This window comes from Erinaceus europaeus, chromosome 23 (genome assembly GCF_950295315.1).
Source record: "Erinaceus europaeus chromosome 23, mEriEur2.1, whole genome shotgun sequence".
Taxonomy (NCBI): Eukaryota; Metazoa; Chordata; class Mammalia; order Eulipotyphla; family Erinaceidae; genus Erinaceus; species Erinaceus europaeus.
The window spans coordinates 4,595,669-4,614,057 of record NC_080184.1 but is presented as its reverse complement, the minus strand read 5'-3'; the positions used below and the strand labels follow the sequence as shown (position 1 = coordinate 4,614,057).

At 40.8% G+C, this 18,389-nt stretch overlaps 1 protein-coding gene and 1 pseudogene across 1 annotated transcript in view; one reads left to right on the top strand and one right to left on the bottom strand.

The window, feature by feature from the left end:
- Window positions 1-5,748: 5,748 nt before the first annotated feature.
- On the top strand, window positions 5,749-6,697 carry LOC132535640 (olfactory receptor-like protein OLF4; annotated as a pseudogene).
- A 7,536-nt stretch (window positions 6,698-14,233) lies between these two features.
- Window positions 14,234-18,389, bottom strand: part of LOC132535639 (vomeronasal type-2 receptor 116-like) — a 37,171-nt gene continuing 33,015 nt past the window's right edge. The window contains exons 6-7 of the mRNA XM_060182253.1: window positions 16,673-16,793; window positions 14,234-15,155 (exon numbers count right to left, since the gene is read on the bottom strand). Coding sequence (XP_060038236.1) covers window positions 14,251-15,155; window positions 16,673-16,793 — 1,026 coding nt within the window. The 3' untranslated portion in view covers window positions 14,234-14,250. The remainder of the gene's footprint in view (window positions 15,156-16,672; window positions 16,794-18,389) is intronic.

Genomic DNA, 18,389 nt, shown 5'->3' with positions numbered 1-18,389 from the left:
CATGTGTTGCATCTATAAATCTGATTAATGGAGGAACATACTGCCTAGTAATGGTGGGGTTACAGGTACATTTTGATTCACTTGCCACAAAAAAATTTAGTTACTTGAGAGAGACAGAGAGAATAAGGGCTTCACCATGCCTCCTTAAAAGAATAGCATTCGGGGGCTAGATAGTAGCTCACCTGGTTTAGCACACATATTACAATGCATAAACCCAGGTTCCAGTCTCCAGTCCCCAACTGCAGGTGGAAAGCTTCACCAGTGGTGAAGCAGGGCTGCGGGTGTCTCTTTGTCTCTCTCCCTCTCTGTAGCTCCCCTCCTCTCAATCTCTGACTGTGTCTTTCCAATAAACAAATAAAGACAATAAAAACTTTTTTAAAAGCAACAACATTCACTAACAAGGAGACTTTGCGAACATGTATATTAGTATTACTTTGTTCTGTCCAACACCTTATAGGAAGAGAAATTGTGTTACCATCTGAGTAAGAAGCCTCACATTTAGGGTGAGTTCGTTGGTCTTAACACCTCAACTATTAATATTCAAAGATTCATTGTAATGAGTCTAGTGTTTGTTTGTTTTCCATGTGTTACCATTTAGAAAAATCTTACCCTTTTTGTCACTTACCCTTTCAGCTCACCTCCAAGTCTAATGCCCTCACCGTTTCCGTAGGTTCTGTGTTTTCTGTTGCGAAGTGTGGACCTTTCCTCTTGATTCAGTTTTCTGTAGGGATATTCAATAATAAGAACTATGACTACGCACATGCACCATTGCTTTCTCTCTTATTATTTCTTTATTGTTGCCACCAGGGTAACCACTGGAGCACAGTGTCCACAGTACAAATCCACTGTTCCCAGCAGCCATTTTTCCTTTCTATTTTATATAAGATGGAGAAAAATTAAAGAGGGTGGGGGAGGTAGAGAAAGAGAGAAAAAGGTAAACACCAGCAGATCTGTTTCACTGCTCATGGAGTGAACCCCTTCCACCTTGCATAGGGGGATAGAGGACTTGAACCCTGGTGCATGAGGATGGTAACATTGCCGAGGACCACTCAGTGGACAAGCAGCAGGAGGGTCAGGGGTCTTGAAGGCAACCTCCCAGGTGGGTCAGGAGTCGGCGAGGGAGAACAGATAGACACCACACTCTATTGGAGGGTGAATCTGGACTCGTTTTAATAGTGAAACTGCATTAGCTTTTATACTTTTTTCAGGTTACATTCAGGTTGTCTAAGCAACCAGCTCATAAAGAAGTAACAATAGTCTTGTGGCTTTGGCAGGCTACATGTTATTCCCCCATAACTGTAAAGAATGGGTACAATACTTTGTATTGTTCTGTTCCCAGGGGAGGTCATACCCAGAATTGTTTTAGACTTTTGCTGAGGGCTATCTCTACCATTAATCTTCTATGGGGGCATACAGATCTTTGACTAGTCGTGGACCACTGCTCATCTAGGTCTGGTACAGTTTAACTATTAATCTCTCTTTGTTTCAATATGTCAACTTGTACCTGGGAGGCCTCAATCTCTGTATTGTTTTTATGAGGGGCAAGTCATAACATGACTTGATTTGTCCGTCTATGCTGACCCACCTTCTCCACTTTCATAATGTAACTTTCAAATATGCTCCTGTGTAAGGGAGAGGGGATGCTTCTGACTCTCCATTCCCACCAGGCACTGCCAAAGCATTATTAATCAATTGTGACAGTATAATTGTTTGTAGCAATAACAGGGGGAGAATGCGCGACCCATTCCTGTCCTTCTGCCCAGCTTCTTTGAAGTCTGAATGCAGGTCCAGAGGAGATGACTTTGTCAGTCTCTCTGGTGGTCATGACGGGGTGGCACATAACATGTTTGTTCAACTAGTGTGTCACTCCTTGGAACCCCCTGCTTTCTTTTGAAGGTAAGATGTGGCTGCTGTATTAGCTACTCTGGGCTTTCCAGAGATAAAAACAATTTGGAAAGCTGCTATAACCTGGTGGTTCTGGTGGTGGGAATTGTGTGAAGTTGTACCCCTCTTACCCTATCATTTAGTCAATGTTTCCTTTTTATAAATAAAAAATTTTTGAAAAAAAAGAATAGGGAAGTATCCAGTGGAGGGCATGGGACCAGAAACTCTGGTGGTGGAAACTATGTGATATTGTACCCCTGTTATCTTACAATCTCATTAATCATTATTCAATCACTAATACTAATACAAATACTACTAAAAACTTTCATTATTTATGCTGAGTATCATCTTTGTTATAGATTGTTAAGGCATACTGACAAAATATTTTTATTTCTCACATTAAAGTGGGATTTAGTTATAAGATAGCTTGCATGTATTTTTTCTTTCTTTCTGAGGTAAATGAATCTGCCTTAACTTTTTTGAAACCATGACTTGGTTCATACTTTCACTTAGACATCTTGGTAAGAATGTATTAGAAATCTCTTGTGGTGAGTTAGTTTGATGAGAGACTCAAGGAAGTAATTTTCCTTTGGTTCAAAAACACCCTATGTGATATAGAAGTTGTTACTATGCAACCTCAATGAAGTTCTTTGTGTTGGAAAACCTGCAGTCAATGATTGAATTTTCTAAGACACCATGTTCAAGGGAGAACATAATCACATTCTTTGCTATTTTTTTTCACCTGTGTTTTGCCAATAACTGTATTGTAATACCTTCCTCATTATGCCCTCAAAAAGTCTAAATTATTTCAGAGAAATTCTATGTGAGGATAGGTCAGATTTAAATTCCTACAAAAGTGACAACAAATTAAAACATTAAAACAATTATAATAATAATCTTCTGTTGGTAATTCAACATCCACTTGTCAACATCAGGTCCTATTGTCCTCTGTTCATTTGCTCCAGAATTCAAAGAAAACTTGAATGCTTAAAAAATCACAAAGGGGGCCTGGTGGTGGTGAATCTTTCTGAGCACACATGTTACAGTGTACAAGGACCCGGGTTCAAGCCCCCAGTCTCTACCTGCAAGGGCAAAGATTTGCAAGTGGTGAAGCAGGGCTGCAGTTGTCTCTCTGTCTCTCTCCCTATCACCCCCTTCCTTCTTGATTTCTGGCTGCCTCTATTCAGTACATAAATAAAGATAATCAAATTAAAAAAAAATCACAAAGGAATGGAAGGTAGATAGCATAATGTTTATGCAAAAGACTCTCATGCCTGAGGTTCTGAAGTTCCAGGTTCAATCTCTGTGACCATCGGCCAGAGCTGAATAGTCCTCTGGTAAAGAAATAAAATAAAATAAAATAAAATAAAATAAAATAAAAATAGAGGGGTAGTCAGGTGGTAGCACAGCAGGTTAAGCTCACATGGTACAAAGCATAATTGACTGATGTAAGGATCCGAGTTCGAGCCCCTGGCTCCCCACCTGCAGGGGAGTCGCTTCACAAGCAGTGAAGCAGGTCTGCACGTGTCTGTCTTTCTCTCCCCCTCTCAGTCTTCCTCTCCTCTCTCCATTTCTCTCTGTCCTATCCAACTACAACAACATCAAGAACAACAATAATAACTACAACACTAACACAACAAGGGCAACAAAAGGGAAAAGGAATAAATATTAATTTTTTAAATAAATAAAATAAAGTCACTAGTATAAATATCACAAAAGAAGAAGAAATGGACATTTGAAGGAGTGGGGATGAACGCTCATGATCCCAGAGAGAGTCTAGAAGAGAACTCCGTATCCCATCCCCTCCCCCGATAGCTTTTCTATTCTTTAACCCTCTGGGAGTATGGACCCAAGGTCATTGTGGGATGCAGAAGGTGGAAGGTCTGGCTTCTGTAATTGCTTCCCCGCTGAACATGGGCATTGACAGGTCAATCCATACTCCCACCCTGTCTCCCTCTTTCTCTATTGGGGAAGGGCTCTGGGGAAGCAGAGCTCCAGGACATATTGGTGGGGTTATCTGTCCAGGGAGATACTTCCCTATTCTTTATCCTTCTGGGAATTAAGAACCAAAATTATTTTTTGCAGAAGGTGGAAGGTCTGACTTGTCATTGCTTTTCTGCTGAGCATGAATGTTGGCAGGTGGATTCATAACCCCAGCCTGCTTCTATATTTTCTTATAAATATAGAAGGGCAGCACTCTGGGAGATTGAGGCTCCAGGACACATTGGTGAGGCTTTCTAACCAGGGAAGTCAGGATGGCATCATGGTAGAATCTGCAACTTGGTGACTAAAAGGTGACAAGATATAAAACAAAATGTTCAGTGAAAAAGAGCCCAAAGGAAAGAAAAGACCAAATGGAACTGAAGTCTTTGTGTAGAAAGAAGCTAGGAAGTATATTTTAGGTATCTTCCACATGTACCATGAGCACAGACTTTATCCAAAGTCCTTTCTCTCATGCTAAGAAAGACACTATCGAAACCTACTGGCAGAGAAAGAATATATGTGATTAAAGATTCACAAATAATTTGAGATAGCAGAAAAGGCTATGGAGATAAACAAAGATATAGGTATAAAATAGGTAAAATGACATTATTATTATTATTTTTTTACTGCAAACTAAGGGAAACTTTCAAACAAGCTGACATTTGAACAGAGACACCAAAGAAGTTGAGATAAGACTTTGCATAAAGTCTTTATTATTTAATGCATATGCTCTTTAGGTGAATGAGCCTGACCACATATATGTTTCCTCTTTCTCTGTTATTTGATTTAGGAAGGAAGTGTCTTTTTTGACACCCTAAAACCTTTGCCTAGAAATATAGTCAGGTCATAAATATATTACGCTTATACTATATACTGGTCGGGCATTAAACCAGCTCCTCCAGCTCCACCCTGTGTTGCTGATACTATGGCCTATTTACATAATCATTGTTTTGCCTGAAAGATCCCCACCCATTCCATTCCTTTGATCTACCTTCTTTGAGACCTGCCCTGCCTGCAGGGTAACATTAATCCCATCAGTTAAAAACATAGCAACAGTTGATAAGGAAGTTTATACCTTCCCAGCCCACTTTGGACTTTCTCCACCCCCTTTCCTAGCCATTTCCGTTTCCAACTTGCCACTTCTGGTTCTATCCTATCAAAGCGTTGTCTCTGATCAATAAAGGCTGCATTACCTCGTGCCATGTGTTTGGTACCTGAGTCATTTATCTCCTGCATCGCTGAGTGAGTAACAGCACAGGCTGGCTCCAGTAGAGTCCTCTTCAACCCAGAGAGCACAAGCCTGGGAAGAGGCACCCCCACGCTAGCCTAGCATATAGTGCCATGGCTATATAAGGTAACCAGTGGCACTCAGCTATTAAATATAGTGAATTCAACTTTTTTTTTTTTTTTTACTTCATCTCAAATGGAGTTTGCAGGAATCGTGAAGTGAGATAAGCAAGAAAGAGAAGCATGAATATGGAATGATATCACTCATGGACAAAAGCTGATAACTAAGAACTGAAGGGGAAACACAAAGCAGAACTTGGACTGGGTTTGATGTATTGCTCCAATGATAAGGACTCTAGGGGAGGAGGGACCTTTCAGGTTCTAGTGCATGACAATGGAGGTTGGGGGTGAGAAAGTTTGCAGAAAACTTAGAAATGTTGCATATGTACCAACTACTCAATTTATTGTTGACTATGAACCATTAGTCCTCCAATAAAACAATAAGGCATAGTGTGCCCAGTTTTATTCATATTATACTATTTTAAAGGAAGTTAATTTTTTAAGATAATAGTGTATCAATATTACTGCAATGCTTGCACACGGAGTAAAATTTTATTATGCTTATTTCTTATTGTTAGTCATGATGGTGAATTGATGGTAGTGGATAATCACACAAGGCTATCAGAATTTCTACTCCTGGGCTTGTCAGAGGACCCCAAGCTGCAGCCCCTCCTCTTTGGGCTCTTCCTCTCCATGTACCTGCTCACTGTGTGGGGGAACCTGCTCCTCATCCTGGCTGTCAGCTCAGACTCCCACCTCCACACTCCCATGTACTTCTTCCTCTCCAGCCTGTCCTTGGTGGACATCTTCTTCACCTGCACCACCATCCCCAAGATGCTGCACAACATCTGGACACAGAATGAATCCATCACTTATGGAGGCTGCCTTGCCCAGATCTCTCTCTACCTACTCTTTGGAGCAATGGATGACATTCTTCTGGCTGTAATGGCTTATGACAGATACATGGCCATCTGTTACCCCCTGCACTACATGGTTATCATGAACTCCCAGCTCTGTGGATGGATGGTTCTTGGATCCTGGTTCATTAGTGCCTTGCATTCTTTGTTAGAAAATTTAATGATGATGAGACTTTCCTTCTGCGCAGAGATGAAAATCCCCCACTTTTTCTGTGAACTCAGTCAATCAGGTGATCCAACTGGCCTGTGCTGACACTTTTCTCAATGACATGGTGATGTGCTGTTCAGCTGGACTGCTCTGTGGTGGTCCCCTCTCTGGGATCTTCTACTCTTACTCTAAGATCATCTCCTCTATACGTGGAATCTCAACAGCTCAAGGGAAATATAAAGCATTTTCCACCTGTGCATCTCACCTCTCTGTTGTCATCTTGTTTTATTCTACAATTTTTGGAGTTTACCTGTTACCCAAAAACTCACACTCAAGTGCGGTAGCCTCTGTAATGTACACTGTGGCCACCCCCATGCTCAATCCCTTCATCTACAGTCTCAGGAACAAAGACATCAAGGGGGCTTTGAGAAGATTCTTTGTGAAGGAAACACAGAGATTACAATTGGTCAAGGGCTAAAAAAATGTAAGAAAGAAGGAGAGAGAGAGAGAGAGAAGAGAGAGAAAGAAGGAAGGAAAAGAAGGAAGGGAGGGAGGAAGGAAGGAAGGAGTCGGGCAGTAACAGTGGGTTAAGCACACATGGCGCAAAGTGCAAGGACCGGCATAAGGATCCTAGTTCAAGCCCCTGGCTCCCCATCTGCAGGGAAGTTGCTTCACAAGTGGTGAAGCATGTCTGTAGGTATCTTTCTCTCCCCCTCTCTGTCGTCCTCTCCTCTCTCCATTTCTCTCTGTCCTTACCAACAACAATGACAACAATAATAACTACAACAATAAAAGAAGAGCAACAAAAGGGAATAAATAAATAAAATATAAAAAAGTAAGAGCATTTATAAAAAAGAAAGAAAGAGAGAAAGAAAGTAAGAAAGAACGAAAGAAAGAAAGAGAAGAAATGCCAGTCAGGGTCAATTGGTACTCAGTGTATACAGCACAAACATTACTATGCACAAGGACCTGGGTTCAAGATAATGATCCCTAGCTGTAGGGGTGGGGGAGAAGCTTCACAGGCTATAGAGCAGTGCCACAGTTCTATTTATCTCTTTCTGTCTATCTATCTATCAATCATCTATCTATCTATTTATCTATTTATCTGTCATCTATTTATCTATGTCATCTATTTATCATATATCTCTATATCTATCATCTATCTATAATCTATCTTCTTTCCTTTCTCTCTTGCTGTTTTACTCTTTTAAAGAGAAAATTCCTGCCAAGTACAATGAGTCAATATATGATCATTTAGATTAACCTATTAACAACAACAACAACAACAAACCAAGCAAACAAATAAAAAGGCCAGTCTTTTGAGGACTCAAAATTGGATAGACAGAAACTGACTTCTTTTTATAGTTGTTATTTTCTATCTTTCTTAAAGAGTTGCTGTCTCTTTGATTTTGTTGTCCCTAGGCAGCTTGTGTGACTCAGTTCATTAACTATTCAGTGTCTTCATTTGGAATTGTTATTTTCCCTAGGCTTTTTCTTCTCTCTCAGACAAAACGCCAAATTTAGAAAAAAAAATTTTTTAATTTCTTTTTTTTGTTTATTTATTTATTCCCTTTTGTTGCCCTTGTTGTTATTATTATTGTTGTTATAGCTGTCATTGTTGGATAGGGCAGAGAGAAATAGAGAGAGGAAGGGAAGACAGAGAGGGGGAGAGAAAGATAGACACCTGCAAACCTACCTCACCGCCTGTGAAGCGACTCCCTTGCAGGTGGGGAGCCAGGGCTCGAACTGGGATCCTTCTGCCGGTCCTTGCACTTTGCACAACATGCGCTGAACCGCATTGGTTTTTATTTTAAATATACATGGAATGTAGAGAACTAATACAGATGAACTAAAAATAAATTATTATCATGGGCCCTGGTCTAAATCTAGATTTTGAGGTTTTGTTAAGAAATGTGACACTCAAAATGGAGTTAAGGAGTCCTATGAGCTAGGAATGGTCTCACCAGAGTGATGAAGCTGAGGAGTTGACATTCCATGCCTGACGTCTCTGGACACAGTCCAAAGTGAAGCATGCTAAGGTGGTACTGGTTGCATTGACTAGGTTGGGATCAGCAGATTCAGTATCAGCTGGTATGAATTGGAAGAAGCTTGGAAGAAAGTGAGCCTCACCCTAGAGGTTTCAGGACTGGGAGGTGTATGGGCTTTATAGAGAAAGGGGAAGGTTCCTGCTGTCTTAGGGTTTAAGAAGGCAATAAATAGGTAATTATAGCTATGACCAAATCATTTGGTGTCAGGCTAGCATCGTGGGAGGGAGAGATAACCCAGGAACCAAGTTCGTGGTGGTAGCAATACAAATCTTTATTCATGTGGGTGAATATTCGTGTAGGCACCTGGTTAAAACCACGTGGATCCAAAAACCACAATGGCCAGCATCCAACTCCCCCTGCATGCCTCCCCTTTCTCCTTCCCCAGGACTCAGAAGAGTGAAGCCTGCCCCTGAACTGGCTTCACCATCCATACATAGTTAGGAGAGGGGCAGAGAAAAATGGGAGGGCTTGGAAAGGTAGAACTTCCCTAGCAACCATTACTTGGGATTCAACTGGCAGGAATTAGCAATACCCTGTGGGGACTTAGGAAGGAGATCATTAGTCATTTGTAAGACAAGGCAGGAGACTGATATGTAAATAATTAAGGGATGGGCCATTAGTAGCATGGAATGTAGGGTGCTTTGAGGGGCAGGGATGCTAAGTTCATCCACATGCTCACAATTTCCCAACAATTTGGCAATTGGATTAACTTTGAAAATCACATTGTTAGGATTTGCTGTATCATACAAGACCTCACCATAATTCATGACCTTTTATGATATTTATATATGGCTGTATCTTATAAAGTAATACCACTAGCTGCTTCTGTTCTCCCTGTTGGCCCTAGTCAGGAAATCCTGAGATTCCCATATAGATATGATGGACGTAAATCTCCAACAGATCATTCTTTCTACTGCCACCAGTCATCTCAATCAAGGACAGCATTGTGAACCCACTTGTGGGCCTCTACAGAACTTTGCCCTTAATGTGGAACAACAATGGTAGGAATTGCTCCACTCTCCAAAGAGAGGTTGGGCCAACATACTCTGCCACTTGAGGAAGACTGCTCCTGAAATGAGTGCAGCCTAGAAGGTTCCTAGTTATGACAAAGAAATGTAAGCTCAAACCTACATGGATACAGAATTTACACAGGCTCCTGTGCTGAATATGACCAGATCAGATCGATGGGATTTATAGTAAATGGTATTTCTATACTTTTCCCATATTTAGGAGTTACCTGACCCATCTTTCTAGTCTTATTTCCAACTCTGACACCATCTCCCCAGACAATACCTTTAGCCCACCTGCATGTTAGCTATTGTGCTCAGGAAAAAACTAGTAAAGTTATGGGCCCACTAGAATATACCTAAAATAGAATCTCTAGCTTATTCCAAAATGGAGTTACAAAATCTCATCTGCTTTATTCTTACCTTAAGATTCCTGATTATTCAACATTTTCTTCTGATTTATATTTTAATGATTTTCAGTCACCAAGCTGCTGATGCTATCATAACGCCAAGCTGAATTCCCCAGGCAGATAACCTCACCGATGTGTCTTCAACCCCACCTCTCCAAAGTCCTGCCCCACTAGGGAAAGATAGAAACAGTCTGGGATCATGGGCCAACCTGCCAATGTCCAAGTTCAACATAGAAGCAATTAAAGAAGACAGACAATTCACCTTCTTCACCCCATATCTCAGAGGAATAAAGAATAGGGGAGCTTCTAATAGAGGGGATGGGATGAGATGCAGAGCTCTGGTGGTGGGAATTGTGTGGACTTGTAACCCTATTATCCAATGGACTCTGTCTCTTTCTCTCCCTATCTCCTTATCCCTTCTCAATTTCTGTCCATTTCTCTCTCTCTCTAAAGATATTTTTGGGACATTTACTTCAGTCATTTTTGCTTCACTCTATCAAATAAAGTACTTTGTCAGCCCCACCCAAAGCTTAGCACAGACATGACTGATCCTAGTGGCCAATGTACAAGAATCCAATGTTGGAAACAACCCAAGTGTTGATTCAAGGAGGAATTAATGTATAAAAACTTGTTAGTGGAATAAAGTATTGTGTTTCCATAAAATGGAGTGAAGAAATAGTGTTATGAGGCATGCTGGAAACATTATTCCTTGTGAGGTAAACCAGACAATATAGGTTGTAAATTACATGATCTCAGTTATTTGAGGAATCAAAGATAGTTAAATCCACTAAAATAGAACAAAAGTGTTGATTGAATGAAGATAGTGATTGTTCAGTGGGTAAAGAATGTGATCTAGGTCTAGAGGGATGCAGAGGTCACAAAGGCTCCTAAGCTAATTATGGGCCCCAGATCACATCAGATCGATGGGGTTTACAGTCAACAATATTTATACCCCTTTCCCATATTAGGGAGCTACTCTCTTCCCTGATCCAGCTTTCTGGTCCTTTTTCCAGCCATGACATCATCTCCCCAGACAATAACTTGGATCTACTGCCATACCAGATTTCAGGCTCAGGGGCAAAAAGAAAAAGGAAAAAAAACTAGTATAGCCACAGGCCCTTTGGAATTTAATTAAAATATGCCTACTAGCTATTTACAAAATGGAGGACCTCCCAACTCTTCATCTGCACTATTCCAGCCCTTAGTCCATGGTTGGTCAACAATTTTTTTGTCTTTGTATGTGAATTCTCTTGTCAACCACCAGGTTCCAGATGCTAGCATGATGCCAACCAGACTTCCCTGGACAGACAACCCCACCAATGTGTCTTGGAGCCTCTGCTTCCCCAGAGCCCTAGCCCACTAAAGAAAGAGAAGGACAGGCTGGGAGTGTGGATTGACCTGTCAACGCCCATGTTCAGTGGGGAAACAATGACAGAAGCCAGACCTTCCACCTTCTGCATCCCACAATGACCTTGGGTCCATACTCCCAGAGGGATAAATAATAGGAAATCTATCAGGGGAGGGAATGGGATACAGAGTTCTGGTGGTGGGTGGGAATTGGTCAAAGCTGTACCCCTCTTGTCCTATGGTTTTTTCGATGTTTCCTTTTTATAAATTAAAAATTAAAAGTAAAGAATGTGATCTAGAATAGAGGAAAATAATTTGGCACTTTGTAAATGCAATCAATACACATGATGAATGCAAGAAACCCCATAAAACATGTTCACATGTGATTATCTATGTAGTTGTTTATATGAATTCATTGATTTGTTCTTATGGTTATGGTGTGTTGACTTTACTGAAGAAAACATTATCTGAAGCCAGAAAGAGAATGATGAATATGAGAAGATCTCACTCATGGACAAGACTTAACAAGAACAGAAAGGAAAAACTCAAAGCCCCCACACTCTCTCCCTATATCCTTCCTCCCCAGAGACCAATCAATCATTTTCTGGACTTTCTAATGAAAAAGAAAGCATTATCTAAATTGTGATACTGGATAAAGAAACATGCAAAATTAAAAACACAAGGCAGTAAATGAATAAGAAACACAGGTACTTATAAGTATCTAGGAAAAAGTATCTTCTAAATATAAATCTTAAATCCACCAAAAAAACTAAATATAAACTGAAAGAAACTGAGTAAGAAATGTCATAGACCAGATTCACTATGGATGGAACTAACTCAGTGTTATTAATATTCACACATCATGCCAATGATTGAAACTGAGGGTTCCATACACAGTACATATGCGAACTTAGACATTAAGACACCTCACAGAAATGTCTGTATATATACGTTTTAAAGTTAGCACACAAAATCCCTGTGGGCTGAGAAGAATTTTTGTAAAGTGAAACAGCTTACATATTGTGTCAAATACAAACAAAATGTCTACAGAACTTACCAGCTGATGAACCAAACATAGAAAACTATTTTGAAATCAACAAGTTCAGTGATCATGACTTTGATATTTTTTACTTGTATTTATGAATGTATGACTGAATGAGGGTAATTTTACATAACGGAATTTTTAAAGTAGTTGAACATTATTGGTTAAAAAATATCATGTGGGCAGCAGTCGGTAGTAGGAAGACTGGTAGATCCAGTCCGAGGGTGATTGGGGCTAGCACAGCCAAGGGACCCCATGTGACAATGGGGTCCCATAGATGCAGTCTGTAAAAAGCATATTCTATAAATGTTGTTGACTGTAAATTCCATTGATTTGATCAGATCTGAGGCTCATATTCAGCTTAGAAGCCTATGTGACCTCGGCATCCCTGTAGATCTGAGCTCACATTCTGTGGTCATGAGTTCCAAGCTGCCCCAGTAAGTAACAACATTTATATTCCTTTCACATATTTGGGAGCTACTCTCTTCTTTCATCCAACTTTCTGGTCCTTTTTCCAGCCATGACATCATATTACCAGATAATCACTTGGATCCACTTGCATATCAGATGTCAGGCTCAGAAAAAACAAACAGACACTAGTATAGTCATATAGAATCTAACTGAAACAGGCTTACTAACCATCTACAAAACAGAGACCCCAAACCGTCATCTGAAATATTCTTGTCTTTAGGTTCATGATTAGTCAACAATTTCTTTGGCTTTTTTTTGTTTTGTTTTCTTTTTTCCTCCAGGGTTATTTAGCTGGGCTCGGTGCCTGCACCATGAATCCACTGCTCCTGGAGGCCATTTTTCCCCCTTTTAGTTGCCCTAGTTTTTGCAGCCTCATTGCGGTTAATATTGCCATTGTTGACATTGCTTTGTTGTTGGATAGGACAGAGAGAAATGGAGAAAGGAGGGGAAGACAGAGAGAGAGGGGGAGAGAAAGATAGACACCTGCAGACCTGTTTCATCACCCGTGAAGCAACTCCCCTGCAGGTGGGAAGCCGGGGGCTCGAACGGGGATCCTTACGCCGGTTCCTGCGCTTTGTTCCACTTGCGCTTAACCCACTGCACCACCGCCCGACCCCCTTCTTTGGCTTTTTAACTTAACTCCTCTTTCAGTCACCAGGTTCCAGATGCTACCGTGATGCCAACGGGATTTCCCTGGGCAGACAACCCCACCAATGTGTCCTGAAGCCCAGCCTCCCCAGAGCCCTTCCCCACTAGGGAAAGATAGAGACAGGTTGGGAGACTAGATCTACCGGTCAACACCCATGTTCAGCGGAGAAGCAATTACAGAAGCCAGACCTTTCACCTTCTGCGCCCCATAATGTCCCTTAGTCCATGCTTATAGAGAGATAAAGAATAGGAAAGCTATCAGGAAAGAGAATGAGATATGGAGTTCTGGTGGTAGGAACTTTGTGGAGTTGTACCCCTCTTATCCTATGGTTTTTGTCAGTGTTTCCTTTTTATAAATAAAAATTATTTTTTAAAAGCACATTCTACAGACTGAACTATGTATATATAAGTTTGAAGCCCCACAACGGGTGCCATGAACTGTAACAGACAGGTGGTTGGCAGTGTATCAAACGGGGTCTAAGAATAGCAGGAAGGGAGTCTGGCAGTAGCACAGCAGGTTAAGGGCACCTGGCATGAAGCACAAGGACTGGTGGACTGGTGTAAGGATACTGGTTCAAGAGCCCAACTCCCCAACTGCAGAGAGGTTGCTTCACAAGTGGTGAAGCAGGTCTGCAGGTGTCTGTCTTTCTCTCCCCCTCTCTGTCTTCCTCTCCTCTCTCCATTTCTGTCTGTCCTATCGAACAACGAGGACATCAATAATAACTTCAACAATAAAACAACAAGGGCAACAAAAGAGAATAAATAAATAAATATTTTTTTAAAAAAAAGAATAGAAGGAAGATCGTGCTACCTGAACAGGTACCAAATGGCTGTGCAGAGTCAAGGAAGCCAAGGAAGGGATTATGGTGCCTGACATATATTCAATCTGTTCTACCATCAAGTTTTTTCTAATATTTGCTCGCAGAATTGTAGTTCTTATTGAGGTCAGTTCAGTTACCAGATACTACTGAAATACAAAATCTGCTACCTTTATTTGTTTAGAATCATGAAATTGTGATAGAGACATGTGGGAATAAAACCTAAGTATGTATATTTCTTCAGCGGTCTATTTTGTTTCTTAGACTTTTCAAAGAGTTCTTGTCAGGTCTGATCAGAATAATGTAACACTTGGGAGCAAAGATGCACACTAGGAGACCAGCACTGGAGGCCAAGATGGAGAAGATCTCCAAGGCCACCATGAGCTTCCCCTGGGCACTGTGGTAGACAGGCAGAAAGGTCACCCAGACGCTGCAGAACACCAGCATGCTGAAGGTCAAGAACTTGGCTTCATTGAAGGTGTCAGGCAGGTTGCGGACAAGGTAGGACAAGGAGAAGCTGACCAGGGCCAAGGAGCCCAAGTATCCCAGCACACAGTAGAATGCAGCGATTGAGCCCTTGTCACACACGATGAGCAGATGCCTGGGCTCAGAGTGTGTGTCTACATCAATGAAGGGGGGAGACAGTCCCAACCAGATGGCACAGATAACCATTTGGACAAGAGTGCAGATGGGAATGACATAGTTAGAACCCCCTGATGCCAACAGCCACCTCATGATTCTTCCCGGCTTCATGGATTTGAATGCCAAAAGCACAACAATGGTTTTTGCCAACACAGTGGAAAGAGCCACAGTGAACACAAGTCCAAATGTGATTTGCTGGAGGATGCAGGTGACAGGGTGTGGATGCCCAATGAAGAGAAAGGAGCAGAGGAAGCAGAGGAGGAGGGAGATGAGCAGGATGTAACTGAGAGTCCTGTTATTGGCCTTGACTATGGGGGTGTCTTGGTGCTTCACAAAGACCCACAGAACCCCAGCTGTGAGCACAGAGAAGCACAAAGCTGTGCAGGCCAGAGCCATCCCCAAGGAATCTTCAAAGTCCAAGTAGGTCACCAACTTGGGGAGACAGTGGGTTCTCTCTTCATTTGAATATTCTTGCTCAGAGCACTGGATACACTCCCGTGCATCTGGAAAGAAAAGCAAAGGCTTGACAATGAAAACTCACCTCATCCTCACGTCAAGGCAAAGCCAAAATATAATTTTATGATTTTTTGATTCATTGTATTTTATGACCTTTGGATTCATTTTATATAATGACTCCGTCTGATGTAAACATTAGCTACACCAAGATAAGATTTTCTATTCCTAACCCAAGGGGAACATTTTCAAATGCCAACTAAGACTGAGCACATTCAAACATGAGTTCAGCCTAGCATGGTTCTTGATCAGTGAATGCTGTGATTCTCTGATTGACCAATCATGGAGAGTCTATATAATAGATCTCTACACTCAACACTGGCTTTCAAACACTGGGATTTCAAAACCTTGAAATTATGTGCTGTTAAAATATATTTTCATGTGCTTAGCTAGGCATCTGGATTTATTATTCACTTTCAGACTGAAAAAGAGGAAGAACCACCTTGAGAGTCTTAAAGCTTTTAGAACCAATTTTCTCCCGAAAAAAAAAACATCACAGCTCTTCTTTTGTATTCTGACCAGTAATAAAGACCTGCCCTGTAAATGTATTAGTTCATACTGAAAGACATGGTTTTATTCTAGACTGGTGTCTTCCCTTGATCTGAGCATGAGGTCAGTTTCAATAATTCTCATATGATCTCATGGTCTGAAGTGATGGAATAGATGCCCGGATATTCAGAAGCATTTCATGGAGAGGTGAAAGGAGAGATAGTGTGTAAGTAAACAGCAGGAATACTTCTCTTTTACACTGAAATTATAGTTTGTTTATTCAGTAACAATGGTCTTTTCTTTAGGAATATTCCAATGGTGCTGGGAAAGGCATATGTAAAAAGAAAAATGGACCTCCGCTTAACACCGTGCATTAGAATCAGCTCAAAATGAATCAGAGACTTTGATATTATACCTGAAGCCCTCTATCACATAGAGGAACATGTCAAGGGCCAGGTGGTGGTGAACCTGGGTAAATGCACATAGTACAGTGCACAAGGTGCCTGGTTCAAGCCCCGAGTGCCCCCCCCCCACTTACAGGTGGGAAGCTTCACGTATGGTGAAATAGTGTTCAGTAGGGAAGCAATTACAGAAGCCAGACCTTCCACCTTCTGCATCGCATAATGACCTTGGGTCCATACTCCCAGAGGGATAAAGAATAGGAAAGCTATGAGGGGAGGGGATGGGATACGGAGTTCTGGTTGTGGGAATTGCATGGAGTTGTACCCCTCTTATCCTACGGTTTTGTTAATGTCTCCTTTTTTAAATAAAAAATAAATAAATAAAATTTTTTTTTTTAAAGTTAACATGTTGAAAAAGCAACATGTAGAATGCACTGGTGAATGTCTCCTTTTTTTAAATAAAAAATAAATAAATAAAAATTTTTTTTTAAAGTTAACATGTTGAAAAAGCAACATGTAGAATGCACTGGTGAACTAGACACCAATAATAGGTCTTTGCTTTTCATTGAAGTAATGAGAGTTATGGAGTCCTAGCGAGCATTTATAAATTGCCGTACCTTGTGTATTTGAAATCTCTCCTGTCAGACAAAAGACACATTCAAAACAGCAGGTTTCATCAGACTGTGTAACTTTCTTGAATCCCGGACCACACCTCTGGTTACACACTGATATGGGAGGCTAAGGTACAAAAGAGAACTTTTGTCACCATTATTTAACCATAACATGACAGAACTTTCCCTTTATATCTTTTGTATCATAGTAAAAATGCAGGTAATACAAATATGTCGTCTTAAATAATTTAAGAGTGGTTTGCAGTCCAATGCTGTAAAGTGTGTGTGTATAAATTGTCATGAAACTGATATCCAAAACCTGGTCTTCTAAGCAACTGGGATTCTTAGTATCCATTTAATAATTATTAGGGACAATTTCATTGTGATTTTGACTTTTGTTACTCTGATTATTGGTGATATCGTGTGCACATCATTTTTAGGAAAATTCCTATTTATGGGGTTTCACATTTAGAATATATATATATATATATATATATATATATATATATATTTCTGATGTCTGATTTTCAGTCTTCTTCATCTATTCCTGATAGCTGCTTATCAGATATATTATTTTCAAATACTACATCCAATTCCACAATTTACTTATCCCTCCTAATGTTTCCTCTGATACACAAATTTTGACTCATTCAACTTGGGGGTTAATGATTTCTAGGACATTGTTGAAACTTGGGTTCAGTTTCCCTTCTCTGCACGTGTGTGCGTACACACACACACACACACACACTCACCCCTATATGAACAACTGTGGAAGGGCTCAGGTGGTAGCACACTAGGTTAAGCACACTCATCAGTGTGCAAGGACTCAGGTTTAAGACTCTGGTCCCCACCTGAGAACAATTTCACCCCTAGCTTAGTTCCTTTCCCCATCATCCTGCACTTGAGCCTTAAGGCCTCTTTTCTCCTCCCTCCCTTAACTCCTTCCCCAAAGTCTTTTGCTTTGATGGAATGCACCCCACAGAGTCCAAGTTTGCCTTCAATATCCAACTTGTTGAAGAGTTATTTTCTCTATTTATCTTGTTCTTTTTTGAAGTACTTGTCTGTGTTTGAGGTAGGATAGCCAAAAGTCATTATGTCAGCCAATATCATTAAAGGTTCACTTATTTTCTTCTGATGCCTTTTTTTTTTTCTTTGTTTACCTTTAGTTCTTTAATAACATTTGGGGAACACACTTTTTAAAATGTTTTTTATTTTTGCTTCCAGAGTTATCAGTTGGCTTGGTGCCTACACTACAAATCCACTGCTCCTGGAGGCCATTTTTTCCCATTTTGTTGCCCTTATTGTTGCCCTTGTTGTAGTTGTTATTGTTGTTGTAGCTGTTGTTGTTGTTGGATAGGACAGAGAAATTGAGAGAGGACGGAAGAGAGAGAGGGGGAGAGAAAGACACCTACAGACTTGCTTCACTGCTTGTGAAGTGACCTGCCTGAAGCCGGTGGGGGGCTCCAACCTGGATCCTTACATAGGTCCTTGCTCCAAGTGCACTTAACCCACTGAGCAACCGCCCAGCACCTGGGAACACACTTTTAACCCTTTTGTAAACAGAACTACAGCAGTGTTCAATGGCATAGTTTTTCATGATGACTTTAAGATTTCCCCCAAGCCATTTACTGAAGGAGCAGTCTACTTGTTGATGAGTGAGTTTTGGAACTCTTGTAGAAAGTTTATTGGCACAAAATATTTATTCTTTGCCTTTTTGATAAAT